This window comes from Accipiter gentilis, chromosome Z (genome assembly GCF_929443795.1).
Source record: "Accipiter gentilis chromosome Z, bAccGen1.1, whole genome shotgun sequence".
Classification (NCBI taxonomy): domain Eukaryota; kingdom Metazoa; phylum Chordata; class Aves; order Accipitriformes; family Accipitridae; genus Astur; species Astur gentilis.
The window spans coordinates 12,841,981-12,863,330 of record NC_064919.1 but is presented as its reverse complement, the minus strand read 5'-3'; the positions used below and the strand labels follow the sequence as shown (position 1 = coordinate 12,863,330).

The following is a 21,350-nucleotide window of genomic DNA, read 5'->3' as shown; positions in this document are numbered from 1 at the left end:
GGTATTGCCTTGTGTTTCAATGAAAATGAGAGGAATTTTGTAATGTCATCAAGGTGTCAGTTTTTGATGTCTTAAAGGAGTACTGTCTGGATACAAAGACTCTTGTAAAATGCAGCCTGATCTATTACTGGGGTATTGCTGGGGGTGGAAAATTGTGGTGCATGGGATGGCAATGACAGTTGCTTTAGGAGAAGTCTGCTGCCACCTTACTTTTGGGTGGTAGTTGCCAGGCTATAATCTGAAGAGTGGTAGTCTGGCTTGCAGGTATGGAAAGGGGAGTTTAGGAGTTGTAGAAAAGAGAGTGGTCACTGGGTGGGATAGATCTTTCTTTTGTTGCCTCTTTTTAGCTAAAGATTCTTTTAAAATCTGTCAAGCTTCATTTTGGACTTCAAAGCTAAGATTTGGCTTTTTATTAAGCATCAGAACATAATACCAATCCTACCATGGAAGTGTAAGGTAGGACTTGGAGCTGCTGCCTTTTTGCCCTTTCAGTTTTGCCTTGCCATTGGTGTACCTTTTGGTTCTATTAGTAGCAAGGCATGTTTAGTCTCAAGAGTTGGGCTGCTTTGTTCCTAGGCAATAGTCTGGAACTGACTGAAGAGGTAAAAATTGTAGTGTCTTAAGCCCCAAATAATTTAGATTTATGTATTCTTGTCATCTTCATTTGACTGCACTATTGCATTCTTAGAACATACTGGACACTTCTAAGTGCTGCACAGTAACCTGGACCCTGCAGTCTTTCAAATCTGCATTGGGCTGTCTAGAGTAATGCTGACCTGCCAGCCTCTATGTACTATTCAACTACTCTTCCCAGGCTCACCAAGCAGAACTGCTGTGTTGTTCTGCCATATCAAAATGGCTTTCTTGCTGGCTTGGGTGTTGTCCTGGATAAGAATTCAGTAAATGAGGAAGCAGGGCTGTAGCTAGCAGCTATGCCTAATGCTGTGGTTAGCACTAGGTGAGCTGTGCTGCTCATTGAGTATCGGTGATGAAAAAGGAAGACTTCCTGCTACATATGCATACAACATGGGATGAGTGGGCCTCTTGTCCTTGTGTTAAGGAGCCCATGTCTGACTCAGCCTTATACTCATTTCACAAGCATGCATGAATTTCCTGGCTCTTGAGGACTGGGGGCCTTCAGCAGCCTGCTGCATATGTTGCCTATTTGAAACAAGATTTTTCTAGTCTGAGAAGTGACCACACCCTTTACTTGAGGATGAGCCATCAAGGATCTTCTTGGATGTAAGCTCTGGGTTGTGATTATGCAATAAGAAGGACATGCAAAATGTTTTCTATGCAGCTCTGGCTATTTGACTGAGGAGTGCAGCCGTGTGTTTAAGACTGATCACCCAGGAAAGAGGGAGACCACCACCCCAGGTGGTGCCATGGGCAGGCTTGTGGGAAGAATAAAATGAAGCTGGAATGCACCATTAACACCACACCATCTGCAAATAAACATGGCTTTTAAAAGCAGTTCCTGGCTGGCCTGCTTATTCTCTTTCTCTGGGCAGTAGCTGGTAGCAAGAAAGGTTTAAAAAAAATCCCTGGTGAAAAGTCCAGGTGAAGTTCAGGAGAAGCCCATAACATCCAGCTTCATCTTTAAGAAATAAGGAAGCTACCATGATGTGCTGCAACATACAGTGTTTCTGCTGAGGTGAGGCTAGACCAGGTTGTTACCTACTGGAGCAGGGGAAAGGTGCAGTTAATGCTGCTCATGTGTTGAGTTTGACTTGATGCTCTTAATGACACTCTGCAATAACCTTGAAAGATCCAGGTAACAGAGAAGTGACTGGAAATTCAAGATAGGATTGGGAAAGATCAGAAAGGCTGGAATAACTCTGGTGCTGAAACTGGGGGTGCAAAGCAATTCTTACAAGTGCAGTTAGTCTTCAGCTTCCTGAGCTGTAGTAGCTTCCAGTTCTGGGAGCTGGCATGTAGGCATAGCATGATTTTTAAAGGAGGTGTTTAAGGCTTGGCTGTTTGAGGAATATTCAGTGAGGATATGTGTGTTAGCTAAACTTTCCCTTTAAAGGAACCAGCAAGCATATTCTCTCCAAATGCGTAGTTATGCCAGAATCTGAGTGTTTGAAGTTGGCCCTTGTCATTACAGGTGATGGAAAGCAAAGCCTAATGGTTATACCTAGCTGAGATGTACAGAGTCTCAGTTCCTACAGCAACAGTGCCCCTGCTGGGAGGAGAGAACCCCAGTTCAGGATGGGAACTGGACTGAGTCTTCCAACAGGCAAGAACATGGGGTTTTGGCCTCTAACAAAGCCTAGATGTAGCAAATAAATGTTTTGCCCTAAATGGAATGGGTACAAGTAGCCTTGCTAAAAACTTGGGCTGTATGCCCTGCCACATGGGTGTTAAGTAATACCCTGGAGGGCTCAGTGGGTGCATTTATTTTTTTGCTTGGTTGTTTTTCATGTGAAGGAGTGAGACCAGTATTACCATATGCTAGAGAGTAGTGCAGCAGAATCACTCTTTCATTGAACTCTGTGATCTGCTGTTTGCATGAACAGAACTGGCTGCTTTGATCCAGTGATCTGAAAAGATGCCTTCAAGAGGGAAGTGGTAGATGGCCAACTGACTTGAATGTTTGGAAGAAACTTGATGTACATGGCAGAGAAGAAACAACATACAGAGGTTTCTTCTGGGAGTCAGGGCTTCAGGAAGAAGTTCTCCCCTCGGGTAATGACTGCAGTCTTTCATTTGGCTATGAAATGGCTGGGATCTGTGCCTTGCTGTCAAACCAGTAAAGCAAGGTGCTTTTGTCTGCAGGTCTGTTACATAGCTTACTTTCTTAGAGTGGTCTGGCCAACAGGAGGAGAAGTACTTCCTTGAGCACAGCAATTGGAACACATGGCTGGAATAACTAGGCTTGATGAGAGAGGACTAACAATGGTGAAAGGGAGGGCCAAGGGGTCACAGTGAGTGGACAAGGGAACTGTGTGTGAGTAGATTGCAGTGAAATAGTGACACTCCTTAACTCCATCCATGTGTTCTGAAACTGTCATCAATGCACTTGGGGAAGGAGTCTCTTCACCACCCATGCACCTCTTCCACATCTTCTCTTGCAGCAGTCAGCTCGTTAACCATCTGCTCTTCATTCTTTCCTTGACCTGAATGAAGTTAGACTTGGATTCCCCTCCAAATGATTCCAATAAGAGTATTTGTAATTACTCTAATGTTTAAATTTTTACTCTTCATTCATCAAAACTAGCTGGATCTAGCAAGAACAAAAAACAACTTGTGTTTTACCAATGCCAACAAACTGTGGCATAGCAGCTCCTTTGTGCTGTGTTCTAGGACATGCAGCTTTCAGACACCCAAGGAATTGGCTTGAGGAATATGCTGATGAAATCCTGGCTAGACTAAGTCTGTAGCACTGGTCCCTGACCCTTGGTGAAGGGTGGGAGAGGCTGACTGGTGGGTTGACCTTGGCTGGCTGCCAGATGCCCAGCAAGCCCCTTTTATCACTCCCTTCTTCAGCAGGATGAGGAGAGAATGACAAAAGCTTGTGGCTTGAGGTAAGGACAGGGAGATGACTCAGCAAGTACAGTCACAGGCCAAATGGACTCAACTTGGGGAAATTAACTTACTGCAATTACATGGAGTAGGATAATTTGAAATAAGAACAAATCTCTAACACCTTCCCCTCCCTTCTTCACAGGCTCAATTTCACTCCTGGCTCTTCCACCTCCCCACCCCTGAGTCGTGCAGGAGGATGGGGGTTGTGGTCAGTTCATAACATGTCTCTGCTGCTCCTTCCTCCTCATGCTCTTCCACTGCTCCAGCATAGGGTCCATGGGATACAGTCACTTGGGAATGGACTACTCTGGCGTGGGTCCCCCATGGGCCACAGGTCCTGCCAGAAAACCTGCTCCAGAGTGAGCTCCTCTCCACAGGCCAGAAGTCCTACAAGGAGCCAATTCCTCTGTGGACTGTCCATGGGCTGCAGCATTCTTTAGACACATCCACCTGCTCTGGCATGGGGACCTCTGTGGGCTGTAGTGGGTCATTAGAGAGGACTCAGCTTTGGCCAGTGTGGGTCTCTCTTGCAGCCAGCTGTCACTGTCTGATGTGGTGGCAGCTTCTGGTGTCTTCTCACAGAAGACAACCCTGCGGGCCCCACCCACTACCAAAACCTTCGCATGTAAACCATAATACATTGACATGTTGACAATAAGCAGTGCAGGACTGAGAGGGCAGCAGCCTTAGCAGAGGCCTGGCCATGGCATGGGGTCTCTGCCCTTCATCTGAAGCAGTAACTGTATACCAACTCTACTCCAGCTGCTGAAACCTTTATTTGTAGGTCTTCCTCAGTCAGAAGACAAAGCACAAAACTGTGGCAGAAGAGTTGTCTGATAAGGTGCTCTGGGGAGGCAGTGGGTGCTGTACTCAGTCTAGCTGACCAGAGGTTGAACCATACTGTGGCATCCTTATTTTCAATGGAGGTTTCATGCAGGTGAGAAGAATACCCAGCCAGATGCCTTCAGATTTGCTAAGGATCAACTAGATGAGTTTGAGGAACTTGAAAAAATCTTGCAGAGATGTCAGGGAAGCACAACCACATGAAATGCAATTTTTCCTCCTTTGGAGAGGGAAAGCTAAGATGGTCCAGGCTGGTAGATAGAGAAGGTGAAGAATGCATGGGAGCTGCGTGAAGCCTTATCACCAGCTGCTGGCAAAGACAAAAATTGTGACAGATGCAAATCTCCACAAGGTGGCAGTGACTGTCTACTTTTATACATATATTTATACACACATGGGCACTGGGAATGCCTTGTGCTTTTCCCTCTCGTGACAGCACTGGGGTGATGGTAGTATGTCTAGCTAACAGGCTAGAGGAGAGTGCATGGGGGGTGGGATCCCATTATCCAGGTGGCACCATCTGCCACATCTGCCTGGCCCCCAGGAACTGGAGCATCTGGGGTGGGGTGAACGTGGCAGAGGTGTGAACAGACTCTAGGAAGGTGAAGTCAGGCATTGGATCCAATGGCATCCACAGAAGAAGAGTTTTAGAGCAGGCTTGGGTCATGTACCTTCCACTTGAGTCAGTCCATGACATTTCCTCAGGGAAGCAATTAAGTCTGTTTTTTCACCTTCCTTTGCATGTTTCTGGTTCCTCTGAGAGAGGAACCTGGGGAAAGAGCAAGGGCACCATGAACAGTGCTCGGAACTGTGAAGCCTGCTGATAAGGGAAATACAGTGATCAGATTTAGCACCCCTTAGCAGCATGGCACCAAAGGCTTTCAGCTTACTAGGAACCAGAGCCTATGTTCAGCTAGTGATGAGGGCCGGAGGATAGAGACAGGAGGCATCTCCCCATACTGTAGATAATGGCCAGCAGCAAGCTAAGCTGTGAGGGATCTGCTGGAGCTGATGCTGGGTGGGGGTGTGAGAGATGAACAGCTACAGTCAGGTGTTGTGGGAGCCAGGTGAGAGCAAAGCATCGGAGGTATGTCTTTTTCACTTCAATACAGGCTGCATCAGAGATGCTGGGGGTTTAAGGTTGGACTTGATTCAGCTGGGGAACAGGGCTCACATGAGAATGGATGCTGTGGCTTGGCTGTGTTGTCCTGACCGCTCCTGTGGGCACTGACCCTGGTAAACCATGGGAGAAGCTCAGCATGCAGCAATGCACTCCAGGAGTAGCTCCTTGGATTCAGCAACCCACAGCTCTTTGCAGCAATTCCCAGGGCCTCCTGAGGCCACCCTTGGTGTGGCAGGCCATGGTGAACTCCTCAAGGCTAGTCCCTGCTGTGTCCTAAGCTCAGGCAGGTTACTGCCACCAGCCCCAGCCTGAATTGCCTTGGGAACAGGACACAGAGGTTGGAATGCTTAGTAGCCTGGAACACCTCTGATCTAGAAACTTTCATTTTGCACAGGCAAGCATAAGGCATTAAGTGGTTAAACCACTCCTCTAGAGATAATGATATGTATAAATGAAGAGCTGTTATACAACAGATGATGAAGCCTGCAGCTGTTTACATTTAAGATTATTAAATAAACTCTTCCTCTTGCTCTCATATATTACATCCTCAATGAACTGGGATCCTAAATGGCCTCAGAAATCCCACTGCCAAGCCTACTTGCCCAGTGTCACTTAGGCAGCAACACAGACATAGCCATGTGGACTGGAGAAAAGCAGCACAAAAAGAGCAGAGATGACTACCAGCACAGCCCCTGCTGCAGGGCTGTTAAGGAATGGGCACTGCACCCTGGGCAGAGCTGACACCCTTTCCACCTTAGCACAGATGCATGCAATGGAGGACTGCTGCAGTGCCAGCGAGGACCTAGCCCCAGGCAATCCTTTGCACGCCTTCTGACAGCCAGTGGGACCACCAAGAGCTTGTCCTTTCCCAGAAAGCCTTTAAGCTCAGCTGCAGAGGGATAATGTTAGAGGAAGGGTGATGGCAGCCAGTGTTGGCCGCTCACAGGCCTTGTGCAAGTGGCCAGAGGACACGCTGGACCATGTTGTGAAATGGGAGTGATTTAGACTGCTTAAAGAATCACCTTCAAGGGTATTAGCAAAAATTAATAGGAATTTATAAAAGTGTGACTTCACAAAATTTGATGGCAAGGTTCACCCTATTACTTAATACATGGATTAAGTACAAAGGAAACATAGAAAGCAAAATTAAGTTAGAATCAAACTAAAATTATGTATACAGAGACTGAAGATGCAATAGGGTAAAAGAGAAACATACAAAGGAAAATCAAATTAGAATTGATTTGTACAGAGACCAGGAATGTAAAAAGGTAGGGGAGACCCTCCTGTTGAGTTACAAGGTTCAGAGAAGACCCCCTTGCTTTCCAAACTCCTGTCGGAGCTTAGGTGCAGCTGGATCAACTCCTAGTCCCAGACTTGGGCAATGGTTTATGTCTAAAGGGATTATAATAGCAGCCTGAGATTGATTCACAGTTGAATAACATTCATAACAGTGACTTATGTATAGATTAATATACTTGCTATAGAATATTCAGATTAGTACATGCACAAACACACTAAGAGATATACATATAAGCAAGTAAAAGAGGTATACCTGTTAAAAATTCCCCTTGAGTTCAGTGAAACTATTCACGTCAAACGCCTCGGCATTTTTCTCAACTGGCAAAGGGCTGAGCCTCAAGGAGCGGAGAGTTTCAGCCCAGGTCCCATGGGCTTTGGCAACAGACCTCCGATCTTCACAAACTCAGGAGTTTGTGAGTTCTGAGAGGCATCCCACTCAGAGGAAGATGCTGGTCTCAAAGGGTCTCACTTAGTACTGCTGCTTACAGGTTCATGAGATGATTGGCTTTAGTCATCAGCAAACGAGTGGGATTTCAGTAGCACTGGTACCGTTTCATGAGTTATGATTCAGATAAGGAAGGCTCCCAGGCTGTCAGAGAGTGACTTAAGATTCAGATAAAGGGATGCTCCAAGGCTGTCAGAAGAGGACTGAGATGCGTCCCAAGGTTGTCAGGAAATGACTAATTATCCCTACTCCCATCCCCAGCCTCCACCAAGCAACAGGAGTCCTTGGTACGGTCGGTGCAGCTCCCTGTCTTAGCCGAGCAAGAGTTCCTGGTACAGTCAGGGCATGCTTAACCACCCAACTCATTACAGTTAGGCTAAGGTCTAGCAAGTCCCCAAATTCATAGTTCAGCCCAGAGAGAGGGGGAAATGCACCACCACAGACTGCCATGGTACTACCAATGCTCTGCCTAAAAGGACACGTAGTCATGTATTGGCAGAAAGGGCCTATCCCAGCAACACATCACTGTGCCTTTGCTCTCCACTGGGCACTGGCACCTTGTTCCACTTTGTTATACTGACTGTACTCATAGGGTTAGTTTGCTTCATTAGACGGGAGAAACACAGAGCTTTTGTGACCCTCACCCTACCTGGTACCACTGACAGTCTCATTCCCATGACTGTCAAGGAAAAAAAATTCTGTTTTTGATACTCCCTTTTTATTTTCTTCAAGACATTATGGATAAATTCAGGTATCTCTCCATAAGCTTTAGAACTTCAAGGACAACCAAGCTCACAGTGAGAAACCACCACAAGACCTCCGGACAGTGCCGGACAATGAGGGATGTTATTGCCAATAATTCACATGCTGGCAGTATTCTGGTGTGTAAGAGAAAGCTATTTCCTCCTGAAAATCCAAGTTATGTTCCCCAGTAAAGTTCAGAGGTTGGGGGGCGGAGGGCAGGGTGTTGGTTTTACAAAAATAATTATGTTTTGGGGGTAAAACAGCCTTGCAAAATCAGCTGCAATTCATGAAGCATGAAATCTGTACACAGATAGCAAGGGGAATGTACAGGTCAGTATTTTATGAGAAAGCAGGCTGAGCCAGGATTATTCTGACTGACAAATCTTTCTGCAACTCTGACCGAGGGACAGGAACTCCATCAGGCTATATTTAGTTTCTGCCCAAATCACAACTTAACTTGAAACAAGAGATCATGAATTCACTGGACTTAAAACAATTCAGTATTTTAAGACTTGCAAGCCCTCTGAAAATTTCTCAATAAAAATGCGCTAAACAATAGCTTACCTCTAGAAGCCTACTGACAACAAACTCCCTTTTCTGGTTTATCATTTTCCATACTGCGCAGTGGTATTAATCCACAGATCTTTCTCAGAGGCCAGCTGAAAACCACAGCACTGGAGCTAACCCAAACTGGCAGTTTGTTCTCCTCAGAAAACCCTATAAAGCAACCAGAACCTCTTCCCTACTTGTACCAAGATGCAGTATTTCCCCAGTGGCGAGTCAACCTGTATTTCAGGACATGTGTTTTGTTCAGCCCACTCAGCAAGTATCGGTTGGTCTACATGTAAAGTAAGTGATCTCTTCTTGTTGACAGACAGAGCATCTAATCCTAGCACTGCAAAGACATTGTAGCTACTTAGGATTCCTCTTCACAGATCAATGAGACATAAAAATTAACCAAGTCATCCTCCACAGTGGTTGAAGATGGATCACCATCACCTTCAATACCTGTCTGTATCCCACAGTAACAGGTTCTTGTTCTGGCTTTTTCAATACATTTATTGTTGCTAACCTGCGCGTCTCCTTCACTCAGCACCAATTTAACATAGCTAGGGCCAGCATATTGACCTCATCTTCCAGGAGAGCCAGGGTGAACGCTATGGAAAGGTCAACTCTGAGCTTGGACACCAATGGCCTAATTACTTAAGGAAATAACTGACTTATCTGTATCACCTGTACTGTAAGAGCTGCTGGGATAAATAAGTGCTTGTAGTATTTTAGCCACTCTGTGTTAACTGCAAGGAAGTAAAGAGGAGTGCATTCCACAAACAGACTTACAAGGCAAGCAAAGTATCCATTAACATTTATTTTTTCTTTCCATAATCTCAGAATAACTGAGATATCTACATTTCCTGATGAAAGTAAAAAAACCACAAAAGCCAGCCATTGAGGAAGCTAGGAACCCCCAGGTGTTGTTAGCCTGTTTTTTGCTCCTTGATATTGGTTAAAAAGATCCCTCTTGCCAAGTTCTGGGACAAATCAATGGGTAAACATATGTCATCAGATGTGTGATCAGCTGGCAAAGCTTTTGGAATTGCTTTTCCTTTCTACAAGTTGAGTTGTAGAAAGGTTCGAGCTGCTATTAAATCTGTTAGAGTTCTAATGAAGTTCAGCAGTTTTAAGGCACTTTTTTTGTGTAGCTTTGGGAAGCAACTCTCAAGTTCTTCAAGAGCAAGGCAACTGGCATATACTTTCACATTTATTAGCCCAATTATTAACAGGAAGGTATCATCACCAAATGTCCAGCAAAATGACTGAAGCACACCTTTCAATCAGTGAGTTAAAAGCACTTAATAGAATCACATTCTCCTGCGCCAGTCCCCCAGGAATATGTGACCTTCAGACTTTCACAATGGCTTTTCCAAGATTTTCTCCCTTTAACATTCCAATGAATGCCATTGGCATGTTCTCAAATCCTTCAGTGACTTGTTCATGGCATTTCACTTTTCCCTATCGAAAGTAAGAAAGAAAATTGCTGAGTTTTCATTCATCAGGCTGCCTAGTTTTTACCATCTTCAGGAGACTAAACTGCAACCAAATTTTCTCCAGCTTGTATGTTTCACCTGAAACATGTAAGCTGGCACACACCAGGGTAACTGCAAAACTAGGTAGGCTGTTGTAAGGATCTGCTTTTCTTGCAAGACCTTCTACCTGGAGTCCTAACAGGGAGCAAAAGTCACTGCTACAAAAACACACCAGGGCAGATTTAGTGCTACTTGGTCCCCAAACAATGGACAGGTAGGGGATTATTTCCCCATAGTCAGGCCTGTCTCTACCCATAGGGAAGTATGGAATTGCAAATCCAAATGATCAAAAGTTGAGCCACCCCAAATCCTCATGTTTGTAAAAGCTAGAGCTTCTTAACCTTTAGTGTTCACACTCACAAGCTTTTTACAGCCATGAACCAAGTGTTGAATTCAGCCTCCATTTAGAAAAATAAAATTTAAGAAATTCCCTATTAAGTCCATTTAAGGCCCAGCTTCCAATTCCATAAAAATATTGATTCTTGCCAATAACTTCAGCATGACACTACAATGGAAATCCTTGCTCATACTACAAATGAAAGGAGACTTCTGAATGGCAAATAGAGGAATTACTCAAATATGAAACTCTTCATTGCCAGAGAAGTGTTTTGAATTACTCTGGAAGCATCCTCTTTCAAAGCCTACATGTATTCTGGAATATATCTAAGTCCACAAGCTAGTATCACAGGTCTCAACAAAGCAGAAGGGATCAGGCATGTTCACTATGGTTTGAGTGTCCCCAAAAGGCTCAAAGACCAAGTCAGGTGGAAGAAAAGTATCATGACGGGACCTCACCTCAACAGCTATGACAAGAGACCCCTTGCAAAGAGGGAAGCTGTGGTGTGAGTATGCCTTACAGAAAACTACCCCTTCCTTCCTTCCTTACCTCCATGACCCATTTTAGCAGGGCCTTCAGACCTTCCTCCCAGCGGTTATTCCAGCGGGTCACAATAAATCCTTCCATTCGAAGCTCTTTGAAGATCATTGGAACCTGCACATATGGCCCTGCAAGAGAAAGGAACCAGCAAACCACCTGCAATCTCAGTTTCATTTAAAGTAAGACCCAATGCATAAAGAGAGCTTTTAGCCAGTAAAGACCACTGAACCGCTTTGTTCCAGCCAAAAGCAACTGCTATTTTTTCCAAACAGAATTTCCAGGACAAAAGACCAAGGATTCATGGACAGTCACCCAGGGAAACAAAGGCCTGATCCATAAAGCTGTGGGGCTAAACAACCACCACTTCTGAAAATAGTTTCATTCAGAAGTAAAGTGGCCTCAGCTTATCCTGAGGGGCTTCAGCTGAGTCCTGGAAATACTGTTTTGACAGCCTGCCAAGCTGTCATGCTCTTTCTAAATCTCAAAAGTTACATTAAAAACCAGTTCCCTCAATCATAAAAATGTGATAGTCTCCCCACTCTCAAAAGTCTGTCCCATTTTTAAAGTGATCTGGGACTCCAAAGCCAATCAGTTGCCAAAGATAATTCAGACCTCCCATTTCTTCTAGAAGGCAAATTTGGAACAATTAATGTCATTGAAAGTGAATATTCATCTCAGCCACATTTCCCAGTAGTTTCACCAGTAGCTGAAATTTTATGGGGAAAAAAACCCCAAAACTGTAAGCTGCCTCATCTAAAAACCAAGGGAAATCCATTCTCTCAGTTGAAAGTACATACTGTGTAAATGGCATCATGCCACCATGCGTGCCTTCTGCTGATCTGTATCTGCTTAAAGCCCTGGTGAATCCTGTATTAAGTAGTTTAGTCTCTCTTTCATTTCTAATCAGCTGAAGTTCTCCATCCAATAGGAATGTGCACAAAGGAGGATGAGTGCATGTACACACAAGGAGTGTTGTCACATTCCTGCTGTCACAAAGTACCGGTTAGTTACCCAAATGTACGCACATACGTACACTCAAATAGCATACGTAAACAACAAATAAAATCTCAAGAGACTCCCATTACATCTTTCTCCCTGCCATCACCAAACTAATAAAAAATAAATTTAGACACAAGAAAGCAGGCCCACACCTTTCTGAGGCACAGAGTCATTGTACTGAGAGATGGCTCCACAGACTGCAACCCTTCCATATTTCTTCATGTGGTTGATAGCAATACTGGTGAATTCTCCACCCACCTACATGAACGAGAACATGTGCAGCATTACAGAGAATCCAGTGTCTGGCACTGACTGCCAAAACCTGCCAGCCTTGCATTGTTGCACCAACAGGTTCAATCAAGGTGCAGAGAGGTGAGTTCCACTACTCCAAAGACTAGGTGGCTGCAGAAACCCTTACACTTAGTTGACATCTATGAGGACTTGATCTCACTCTTCTGAAAAGTAGTTATGAACACAGGGAATGAGTTTTAACTCCCAAAGTGCTTCACAGATCTTGGTTTGGAAGTGTTTTGCAGGACTTGCCCTTAGATCCCTCCTCCTAAGGAGCATGTCTAGGGGCACTAAGAAGCACCACCTCTGCATTTCCCCCACACCAATCTGCACTTTTACCTCTTCACATCATGGTGATGTCAAGTTTTTACTTAATGATTCTCTTCCCCCAAATAGGGATGTGCTGTGCTCAGAAGCTTTTAATGGAGAAAAGCTGTGAGAAAGTTTACTGCTGGGGAGAGCTCTGCACAAAACTTGGAATTGACAGGGAAGGGAACAGATGTGACCATGAAATCTATTTAAGACCTTAGCAGCACCGGACACAAAATTTGGAAGAGTAAGGCAAAGCAACCAGGAGCTCCTGCCACAGGGGCAAGTGCTTTGCCCTGGCACCATGCATTCACATCAATTGCCAGGGCAAGGCGAGTGCATTGCAATCCACACAGAACGACGGTGCCGTCATCCCTGGATCAGCAGACAGGCCGCTGCGAGAAAGCATGCTAAAATGGTGATGATGGCTGCCCTTTAAACCAGGTAGGTAGCCTGGCACTTTTAAGCCAGTATCTCAGCTAATACCCCTGTGCCAGGTATTATACTACCAGGTATAATGCATATGCTAGCTACACTAGTAAACGAAAAAAGTCAGGGCTTGTCCTCTGGCTTGAAGGCAAACTGACAGGATTTGACTGCATCCACCCTGTTGAACTCTTAGCTTCCAAAACAAGACAATCATGTTCAAACAGCCTATGAAGAACAGTCCAGCTGCATTTGCGAGAGGTCAGAAACACTCTACAGGCCACTCCAGCAATTTTACAAGTGGGTCTTGCAACTGTTTTGTTTACAGGTACTGGTGTAGCCACCTGGACCATGTAACATAGGGCCATCCATGTTCGTTCCCCTTCCAGCAACAGCAGAGAACTGCCTGTGGTCCAAGGTGGGGCCAGAAATGGTCTAGAGCTGTCTGTTCAGCATCAGTTAAATGTTCACCATGACCCTCACCTCCCCAAAATGTACCATACTTTCCAGAGAGTGAAGATAAGCTTCTCTCTGTCCATTCACAAACATCACCAACAATCCAGCTTTGCCTTCTGGTCTTTGTTCTTTCTGTTACTACCCAAGTCAACTGCAGAAATAAATGTGGGAAAGGAAAAGGAAAGCAGTAAGCTCTTACGGACACCATTTCTCAAGGGAAATCAGTATCAAGTTCCTGGTGTAGTCTTCAATTAGATGTATACAATATTGAGTTCCTGCTAGAGTTTAAGGAAAATGACAGTCTGCTCAAGGCAAGGTCCTCTCTCTCAGAACTCACGTTGTCAAAGAAACAGTCATAGCCATCAGGAGAGGCTTTCCGCAGTGCTTCATCCAGAGATACAACAGTCTTGTAATTAAAGGCTTCATCAAAGCCTATTTTTTTCAGATAGGCAACCTTGTAATCTGAGCCAGCACAGCCAACCACCTTGCAACCCTGCAAGGAAAGGAGAAAAACATGTCTAAACATCCCCTTACAACACAGGCTAACACTCAAAAGAGTGCTGGGTGGAGGGCTCACCCTTAAAGTCAGGCTGTTGTCACCATATGAGTTCCTGAGCTCTAAGAAACATTCAGCCAGCTTTGCTACATCTTCAGGAGCTTGCCCCATCTTAAGACCTTACTGTAGGCATTTCTTCAGGGATGCTTGCCCTCCTGATCATTCATGGCCTTGTTGCCCTATCTCCCAGGTGAGTCTCCTGAGGAGCAAGTATGAGCAGTTCAAGTCACTCACCCCAATTTTAGCGAGCTGCCCCACCACAGAGCCCACAGCACCAGCTGCAGCATTAACCAGCACTGTGTCTCCTAACTTCATCTTGCAGACCTCCAGCAGACCAAAATATGCAGTGAGACTGTGAAGAAAAAGAAAGAATGCTCAGTCAGGAATAAAAGACACCAGACAGAGAGATGTGATTTGACCACATTGAACCAAAATATTGTCACAACCAGAACAAGGTTCAGTTTTCCTCATTCTTTACGAAATACAAAAATTAATCCAAACTTCTTAATCTGGCTTTTTACAGCCATCCCAGAAAAAAAAAAAGACGCTACTGGGAAACAGGATGCCGTGGCATAAGTCTATCTTAGGTGAAAACACCTTTCCTTGTGCTCACTAACTGAAAGGAGAAACAGAGATAACGGTAAGGTGACAACTCAGTTACACACTGGAAGAGAGAGTAAATCCAAGCTAGACAGAGGTGAGTAGCCAGCTGGTATCTACCAGATTGAGGCAAAGATTAAATGATACTCATCACAAATCAAAGCTGGCAGAAAAAGAAAAAATGGTGGCAAAACCTTGCTGAACTGACAGGCACACTGCTCCTGAGGACTACTGTGCACAGCTATGGCTGCTAGGTGAATAGTAATCTGTAGGAACCACTAAAGTTTAGCTTAAGCATGTTCTACTGATCATATAAATACTGAATGATATCAGGCTCTGCAAACTTCCTGAAGCAATGTGATCAACTGGCCAAGAATCCCAACAAACTTTTCTTCTAACTTCTAAATTCAAGCTTGGAGCTTCCCACTTCGTCCACACTGAAAGGATGAACCGAATCCATCTAGCAGCTGCCTGGAAAATCATGCATCTTGCCTGATGTCAAAATGAAATCTGAGGAGTTCTACATCACATTACAATCATTTTAAAGCCTTCAGCATCAACTGAACCGACCAAGTCTTGGTGTCCCATACAAACTACCGATAATGTGAGAGACTGCAGTAATGAATATGAATTCTGAAGCACAGCAGCTCTGTCTGCTGCAGTGCAATTTAAAGGACCTCTGTTTTGCTGCACATGACAACAGCTGCCTTTTGCCATTTCGGGGGCAATTCTGGACATACGGTGATAGCAGAAGAGCCTAGTCAGCAGAAGCAGACTAGTCCAGATGCCAGTCACTTTTGAGTCTTTCCACTGAGGTTAGTTCAGATTGAACTTGATTCTTTCCAGCCCCTCCTGGATCCTCTTTCTACCTTATTACAACTCCTCAAGGAGTGGCACCATAAACTCCAAGGTAAATATCCTCTGATCCAAAGGACGAGCCAAACTTCAGGCCTTCTACAGGGTAAGGGCATCCAGAAGCACACGTTTTTACCACAGTGAGCAGACAACATGCTCGTAGAACAAGATGAGGGAAGAAGGTCATACAGATAGGCAGAAACATCCTGCACAGCAAAATCCAGGGCATAGTTGCCTTTGCATCTCGAAACTCACCCTGGCATGCCAACCGTCCCTAAAGCCAGAGATTTGGGAAGCGATTCTGGCCAACTGGAAGGAAGGAGTTGTAGGTCTTTCCCATCAGAGATGAAATGAGTTCTCCAGCCACTTCTAGCCACAACAAAGGCCCCCACTGTGAAAGCAGGATTATTGCTTTCTACAATCCTGTTTAGAAGAAGATAAAAAAAAATTAAAATAATACCCTGTCACAGACAAATAATTACTGGCTCTTCCCTCCTTTATTCCTGTTGCTGTGTGACGCAGGAGAAAGGAAACATTTCACGTCAGAACATTTAGCCCACACCTGCTGATGCTGTAGGGTTCCGATGCCTTTCCTGAAATGTCTATAATCTCTTCTCACCAGGGGGATACTGGGCAAGATGATTCTAGGCTCAGCCCTGCCCACAACAACTCCAATGTTCCCACATGGGTGCCGACTTTTTTTTGACTAGCACCAGTCTGGTATTAATTCAGACTAGGCTTCTTTGACTTAGAAGGCAGAAAGAGGATGCTGGGATTATAGGGTGGAAAAGCAAGAAGTCACAGATAGGCTGTAACAAGCAGTTCTGTTCTCAGACAACCTGCACCTCATTTAAAGGTTGAAGATCCTGAAGATGGAACCTCTTGGGGTAACAAAACCAGATAGAAAGCAGTATCTAATAACAGGGAGAAGTTCATACTTGTGGTGTCTCTATGCCAAATGAAAATTCAACTTTTTTAGCCCAATGGGAAAATTACATTGGGAAGGGGTAGGTAAGCAGCTCTTGGAATATTGAAAACAGCTGGCCTTCTGTTCAGCAGACTTGGTTGTTAATTTATCCCAGCCCTCAGTGTTCCTGCAGAGAAACATGAGAGTCAAAGGCCACAAGTGTTCCTGTGCAGCAACTTAAGAAGCAGCACAGCAGGCACAAGCTGACAAAGGAAAACATATATGTAGCTAAACTACCACAAGCTTGGGAAAGGATGGATTTAAGGTTAGATAACCCTTTGGCTAGAGCTGTATCTTAAGTGACGCTGAGGTATTCTCAGTTGGAGTAGATAACATGCATGATTTCGGGCATGCAATTACTAGCACATCAGAGTTTAAAATGTGAAGCTGACACTTATGGCAAGTGCAATGGTCGGTCCTTCACACCTCTGCTTATAGAAATTTCTGCTGAAAACATTATTGCCAGAAATAACATATACATATAGCTTGTATCAGAGGCCTAAATGGTCTCCAAGAAGGCAAAAGAGGTTCTTGGAGGAAAAATACATTCCAACCAATTACAGATAGGAATACAGTTGCAGAAGTATGTAAACTCAAGTCAAGAATAGGTAATACAGGCTGCAGATGTCTTGAATATCAGTACATTCCTTCGAGATCTGCAATGCGTACGGATAACAAGAACTGAAGATCTTACCTGGCAACCTGTGTCCCTATCATTATGTCTCCTTCCTTCATGTCCCTTTGACTGTAAGGTCTGTAACACAGGCAGAGATGGCTTACTGTAAGCAACTTTAATGATGTTCCAGATACACTGTGAAGTGGTAGCTACTGTCTGATCCAGAAAGAGAGCATAAGAGTGATGTTGAACAGATTGTAAAGAGCTTGTCATTGTAATGACAAATCTGGATGTCTTCCATAGCCAGCTACTTGAGCACCCCATCCCGAATGAATACTGGGCTAGAGCATTGGGGACACAATAGCATTAATCTTCCCAGCATGGTCCACCACTATAAGAAGCCTGAGACTCCAAAGAACTATGATGCTATGGTCCACCAGGCTTCTTCAAATCACCCAGTCTCCCTGTGCTTGAACCACCACATATTACCATGGGCATATCAGCAATTTCCTACTTAGAATATGTATCCTATCCTGGTTTCAGCTGGGATAGAGTTAATTGTCTTCCTAGTAGCTGGTATAGTGCTATCTTTTTCAGTTTGGTATAAGAATGTTGATAACACTGATGTTTTCAGTTGTTGCTCAGTAATGCTTAGTCTAAAGTCAAGGATTTTTCAGCTCCTCATACCCAGCCAGCAAGAAGGCTGGAGGGACACAGGAAGTTGGGAGGGGACACAGCCAGGGCACCTGACCCAAACTGGCCAAAGGGGTATTCCATACCGTGTGACATCATGTCTAGTATATAAACTGGGGGGAGTGGGGGTAGGGGCATCGCCGCTCATGGACTAACTGAGCATCAGTCAGTGGGTGGTGAGCAATTGCATTGTGCATCACTTGTATGTTCCAATCCTTTTTTTACTACTATTGTCATTTTATTAGTGTTATCATTCTTAGTTTCTTCTTTGCTGTTCTATTAAACTGCTCTTATCTCAACCCATGAGTTTTACTTTTTTTTTTCCCTATTCTCTCCCCCATCCCACTGGGTGGCAGGGGAAGTGAGTGAGCAGCTGCATGGTGCTTAGTTGCTGGCTGGGGTTAAACCACAACAATCCTTAAGTACAAGGTTGCTAAGATAAATGAAGCAGCTACTGCAACAGGACTGCAGTCTCCTTTAAGCCCATTGCATTCCAGTGGAAGAGACATGACAAGAAACAGAAGAGTCCAAGAAAAGTCTAGTGCTGCAGCATCATTATCCTAATGTCTGGCTAAATCTGGCACAGCTCTATATTGGGAGTCTTGTAATTTACCCACATTTTATAAAAAGCAGACAAAGGCATCTCAGACTCTGGCAACAAAAGAGTGCTCCCAGTACATTGCTTCTGAGGTTTAAGCGGGAGATCAAATGAGATATCTCAGCCAGCAATTTAAAAAGAAGAAAAAGATATACCTCATGTAAGGATCAACACTGAGAAACACTGATTCAAGCAGCAACTCTGCAACAAAAGATAAAGCAAATTCCTGGGCATTAGCAGTGCAGTAAAGCATAGTTTCTACAAGTCAGTCTTTCAACAAAAGTGATATCAATTCCTGACAGCTCAAAACCCCCATATCCCATCATCCTTAGGGAAAAACTACCAGAAGCAACTATTACATTCATTAGCTTTGTCTGGATTATCGCTGTGCTGTTAAAAAAGACACTTTCTGTAGTGTATCTTTAGGAGGCTAGCTTCTCTTCAACTCCTTTTTTTTTTTAAATCTGCCTCCTCTCTCTATAGAAGGGTCCAAGAGGCCAGACCCCCTAAACAAAATACTAACTTACTTTCTACTCCTATACAAAATGCCTTCCCATCATTCAACCAGCAGAGGGTAGTAAGAAACCTTGGCACATGGCACAGGTCAAACAAACACACTTTGGTGCCTTAAACAGAACGCATTAGGCTATCTTTCCAGGTAGCCTAATCCATCTTACTGTTTCTAACGCCACTAGTTCTTCACTAGTTCACAGTGAAATAGATTGTTAAACAAATTTTAATTTATGTTTTCATTCACACAAGCAGTTTTAGCTGTTCATCTACACCTAATAATACTTTTCATTGCCTATGCTGCAGTGGTCTTGCTAGTACCAGCTAGAAATATATTCAGATATAAATATTTTCCCATTACTCAGAGCAAGCAGGAAAAAAAGTCAAGGCCATGTAACGTAACAAGAAAGGCCATCTCTTTTAAAAGTGTTACTCTAGTATGAAGCTATGCCTCTTCTTGCTGTACAGACTACAGTGGAAAAGAAGAAATTACTCCATGTTCTTAAATACTCACAGTCATGAAATTTTTAAGTGTGTCTGAATGCTACAGAAGTACACATGCTATGAAAACACTTGAAAGTATATGTAAGAAGGAATTACCTTTCAAACCTTTAAGTTGTAAACATAACTAGTACTTTAATGCAATTTCTTTGGCACACCTTCTAAACTCAAGTAAATTTTGCGAAGGACAAGCATTGGTGCGAGGCTGAAGACAGCATGGTACAAATGTCCATGTGAAGCCAAAAATCAAGGTTCATTATTTTATCAACAGCTCTTGCATATTTTAAGTTATCATATTCCCTACCCTTTTCAAAACAGAGAAACATGGGAATAAACAAAGCCTGTGCATTTTTTACTCTTTTTATTCACTCTCTCTTGCTGTCACAACAGGTCAAATATAACAGATAAGCACTAGCAAAAAAATAGATATTGAATGCAGACATAAGTCTTGCCTTGTTGCTTAAAATGAAAGACCAGCCCACACTGACTCCAGCCCCAAAGCCTCCCACCTGTAGGTTCCCTCCCACTCCAGTCACTCTGCTGTCCCACAGCATATCAATACCTTCTCTATCAGCATGAAAAACTCCAATGAAAACCTCCTCCCGGAACCTACCATCTTCTCCAGGTTTCTCTAAAGGATTTTGCAAAATAAAGTAGGTGAAAACCTTTCACCAGTAAAGCATGTTTGCGTTTTACTAGTTACCTCATTTGCTCTGTCATGGTTCACTCCTCTCTTTCTAAATTAATCGAATTCTGTTGCCTTGTGGCTGTCGGTTTTGAGGGTGTATCACTTCAGCAATATTCTCCAGTAAGCTTTATTTGCAAACACATTTGAATGCCTTTGCCATCAAGTATTACGTGTGATTAGGCAGCGTGAGACTGTGAAAGGCATGCTGCTGCTGCTGCTGCTGCATACTGGAGTTAGAAGAGCTCAGCCACGGCTTCTATGGGTATTGTCAGAAGGCAGCGTGTCTTAAAACCCACCAAACTCATCAGCATACATGTTCTTGAGCAATTGCCCTTCTCTGTTAAGGTGCACAGCTTGCCACAAGCCGTGCCAACCCATTTTTGAAAATCCAAGCCAGAGAAACGTACAAACAGTACTACAGATGCACAGCCATTCATCAGCAATCGGACAAAAAATAAGAACAGGTGGCACTCCACTCACCTCCATCCTTTAGGTTTGGCAGCTCTATCTTTTTCAGGTCGAAGTCACTGGTTTTGGGGAAACCCTCAAAATGCTTCTTCAGAACCCACACCTTGGCAGTCACCATCCTGTGCAACAAACAGCAGGGTGAAAGAGTGCCCGTCAGAGATGTCCAACATTGCTGGGCTTCTCATGGGGGCTGGTTTAGACTTCATGAAGCAGAACAGTATTTTCATAACATGCCATTACACAAGACAGCCTCTGCTTGCATCCTGAGGCATTATCGCTGTGTCAAGAAAATATCTGAAGAGCCCCCTCACTGCCCAAGCAACCCAGAACTTCCTGTGACCTGCCAGACTTGCCTGCCTGCTGGCAGCAAGACCTGGTGTGGGAAGTCAGCCCCAGCAAGATGTACGGCTCCCGCTCTAAAAAAACTTAAGAGGGAAAAATCTACTAGTTTAAGCAGAAAAAAAAAAATCATGGAAGGAAAAGAACCGAAAACATTTAAACTCACTCTTTTGCCCCGATTACATGGGGCGAGTACTGAACCTAAACTTTTACAAGCTTGAATCAAAGTGCAAGTGAGAAATACAAAGGTAAGAAAGACCTCTTTCTGTGACACCCTAACACTTCTCCAGCTGCCAAGCTCAGGGCTTGGAACTGGGAGCACATTGTCACCAGCATTTTCCATACAAGACGGAAATAAACAAATGACTTGCATTTGTTTTACCTTCACAGCCCCTTTTTCCTTCCTATAAGCAAGCACATCAACAAGGGCAAAGAAAGAAGTTTATACTTAGAGCACGCAGGTGGAAAACTGTGTCTTCTGCTGACAAGGCGAGTCAATACTCGCTTTGCACCCGGCTCGGTGGCTGGATTC

At 44.2% G+C, this 21,350-nt stretch overlaps 1 protein-coding gene across 1 annotated transcript; it reads right to left on the bottom strand.

Moving 5' to 3' along the window:
- Nucleotides 1–9,331: 9,331 nt before the first annotated feature.
- Nucleotides 9,332–21,350, bottom strand: PTGR1 (prostaglandin reductase 1). The gene is made up of 10 exons (XM_049795111.1): nucleotides 21,267–21,350; nucleotides 20,492–20,598; nucleotides 18,468–18,513; nucleotides 17,100–17,159; nucleotides 15,694–15,861; nucleotides 14,218–14,335; nucleotides 13,765–13,920; nucleotides 12,098–12,203; nucleotides 10,956–11,074; nucleotides 9,332–9,995 (listed from the first exon to the last, which is right to left on the bottom strand). Exons 2-10 carry the CDS (start codon nucleotides 20,595–20,597, stop codon nucleotides 9,885–9,887), a joined length of 990 nt encoding a protein of 329 aa, XP_049651068.1. The 5' UTR covers nucleotide 20,598; nucleotides 21,267–21,350; the 3' UTR covers nucleotides 9,332–9,884.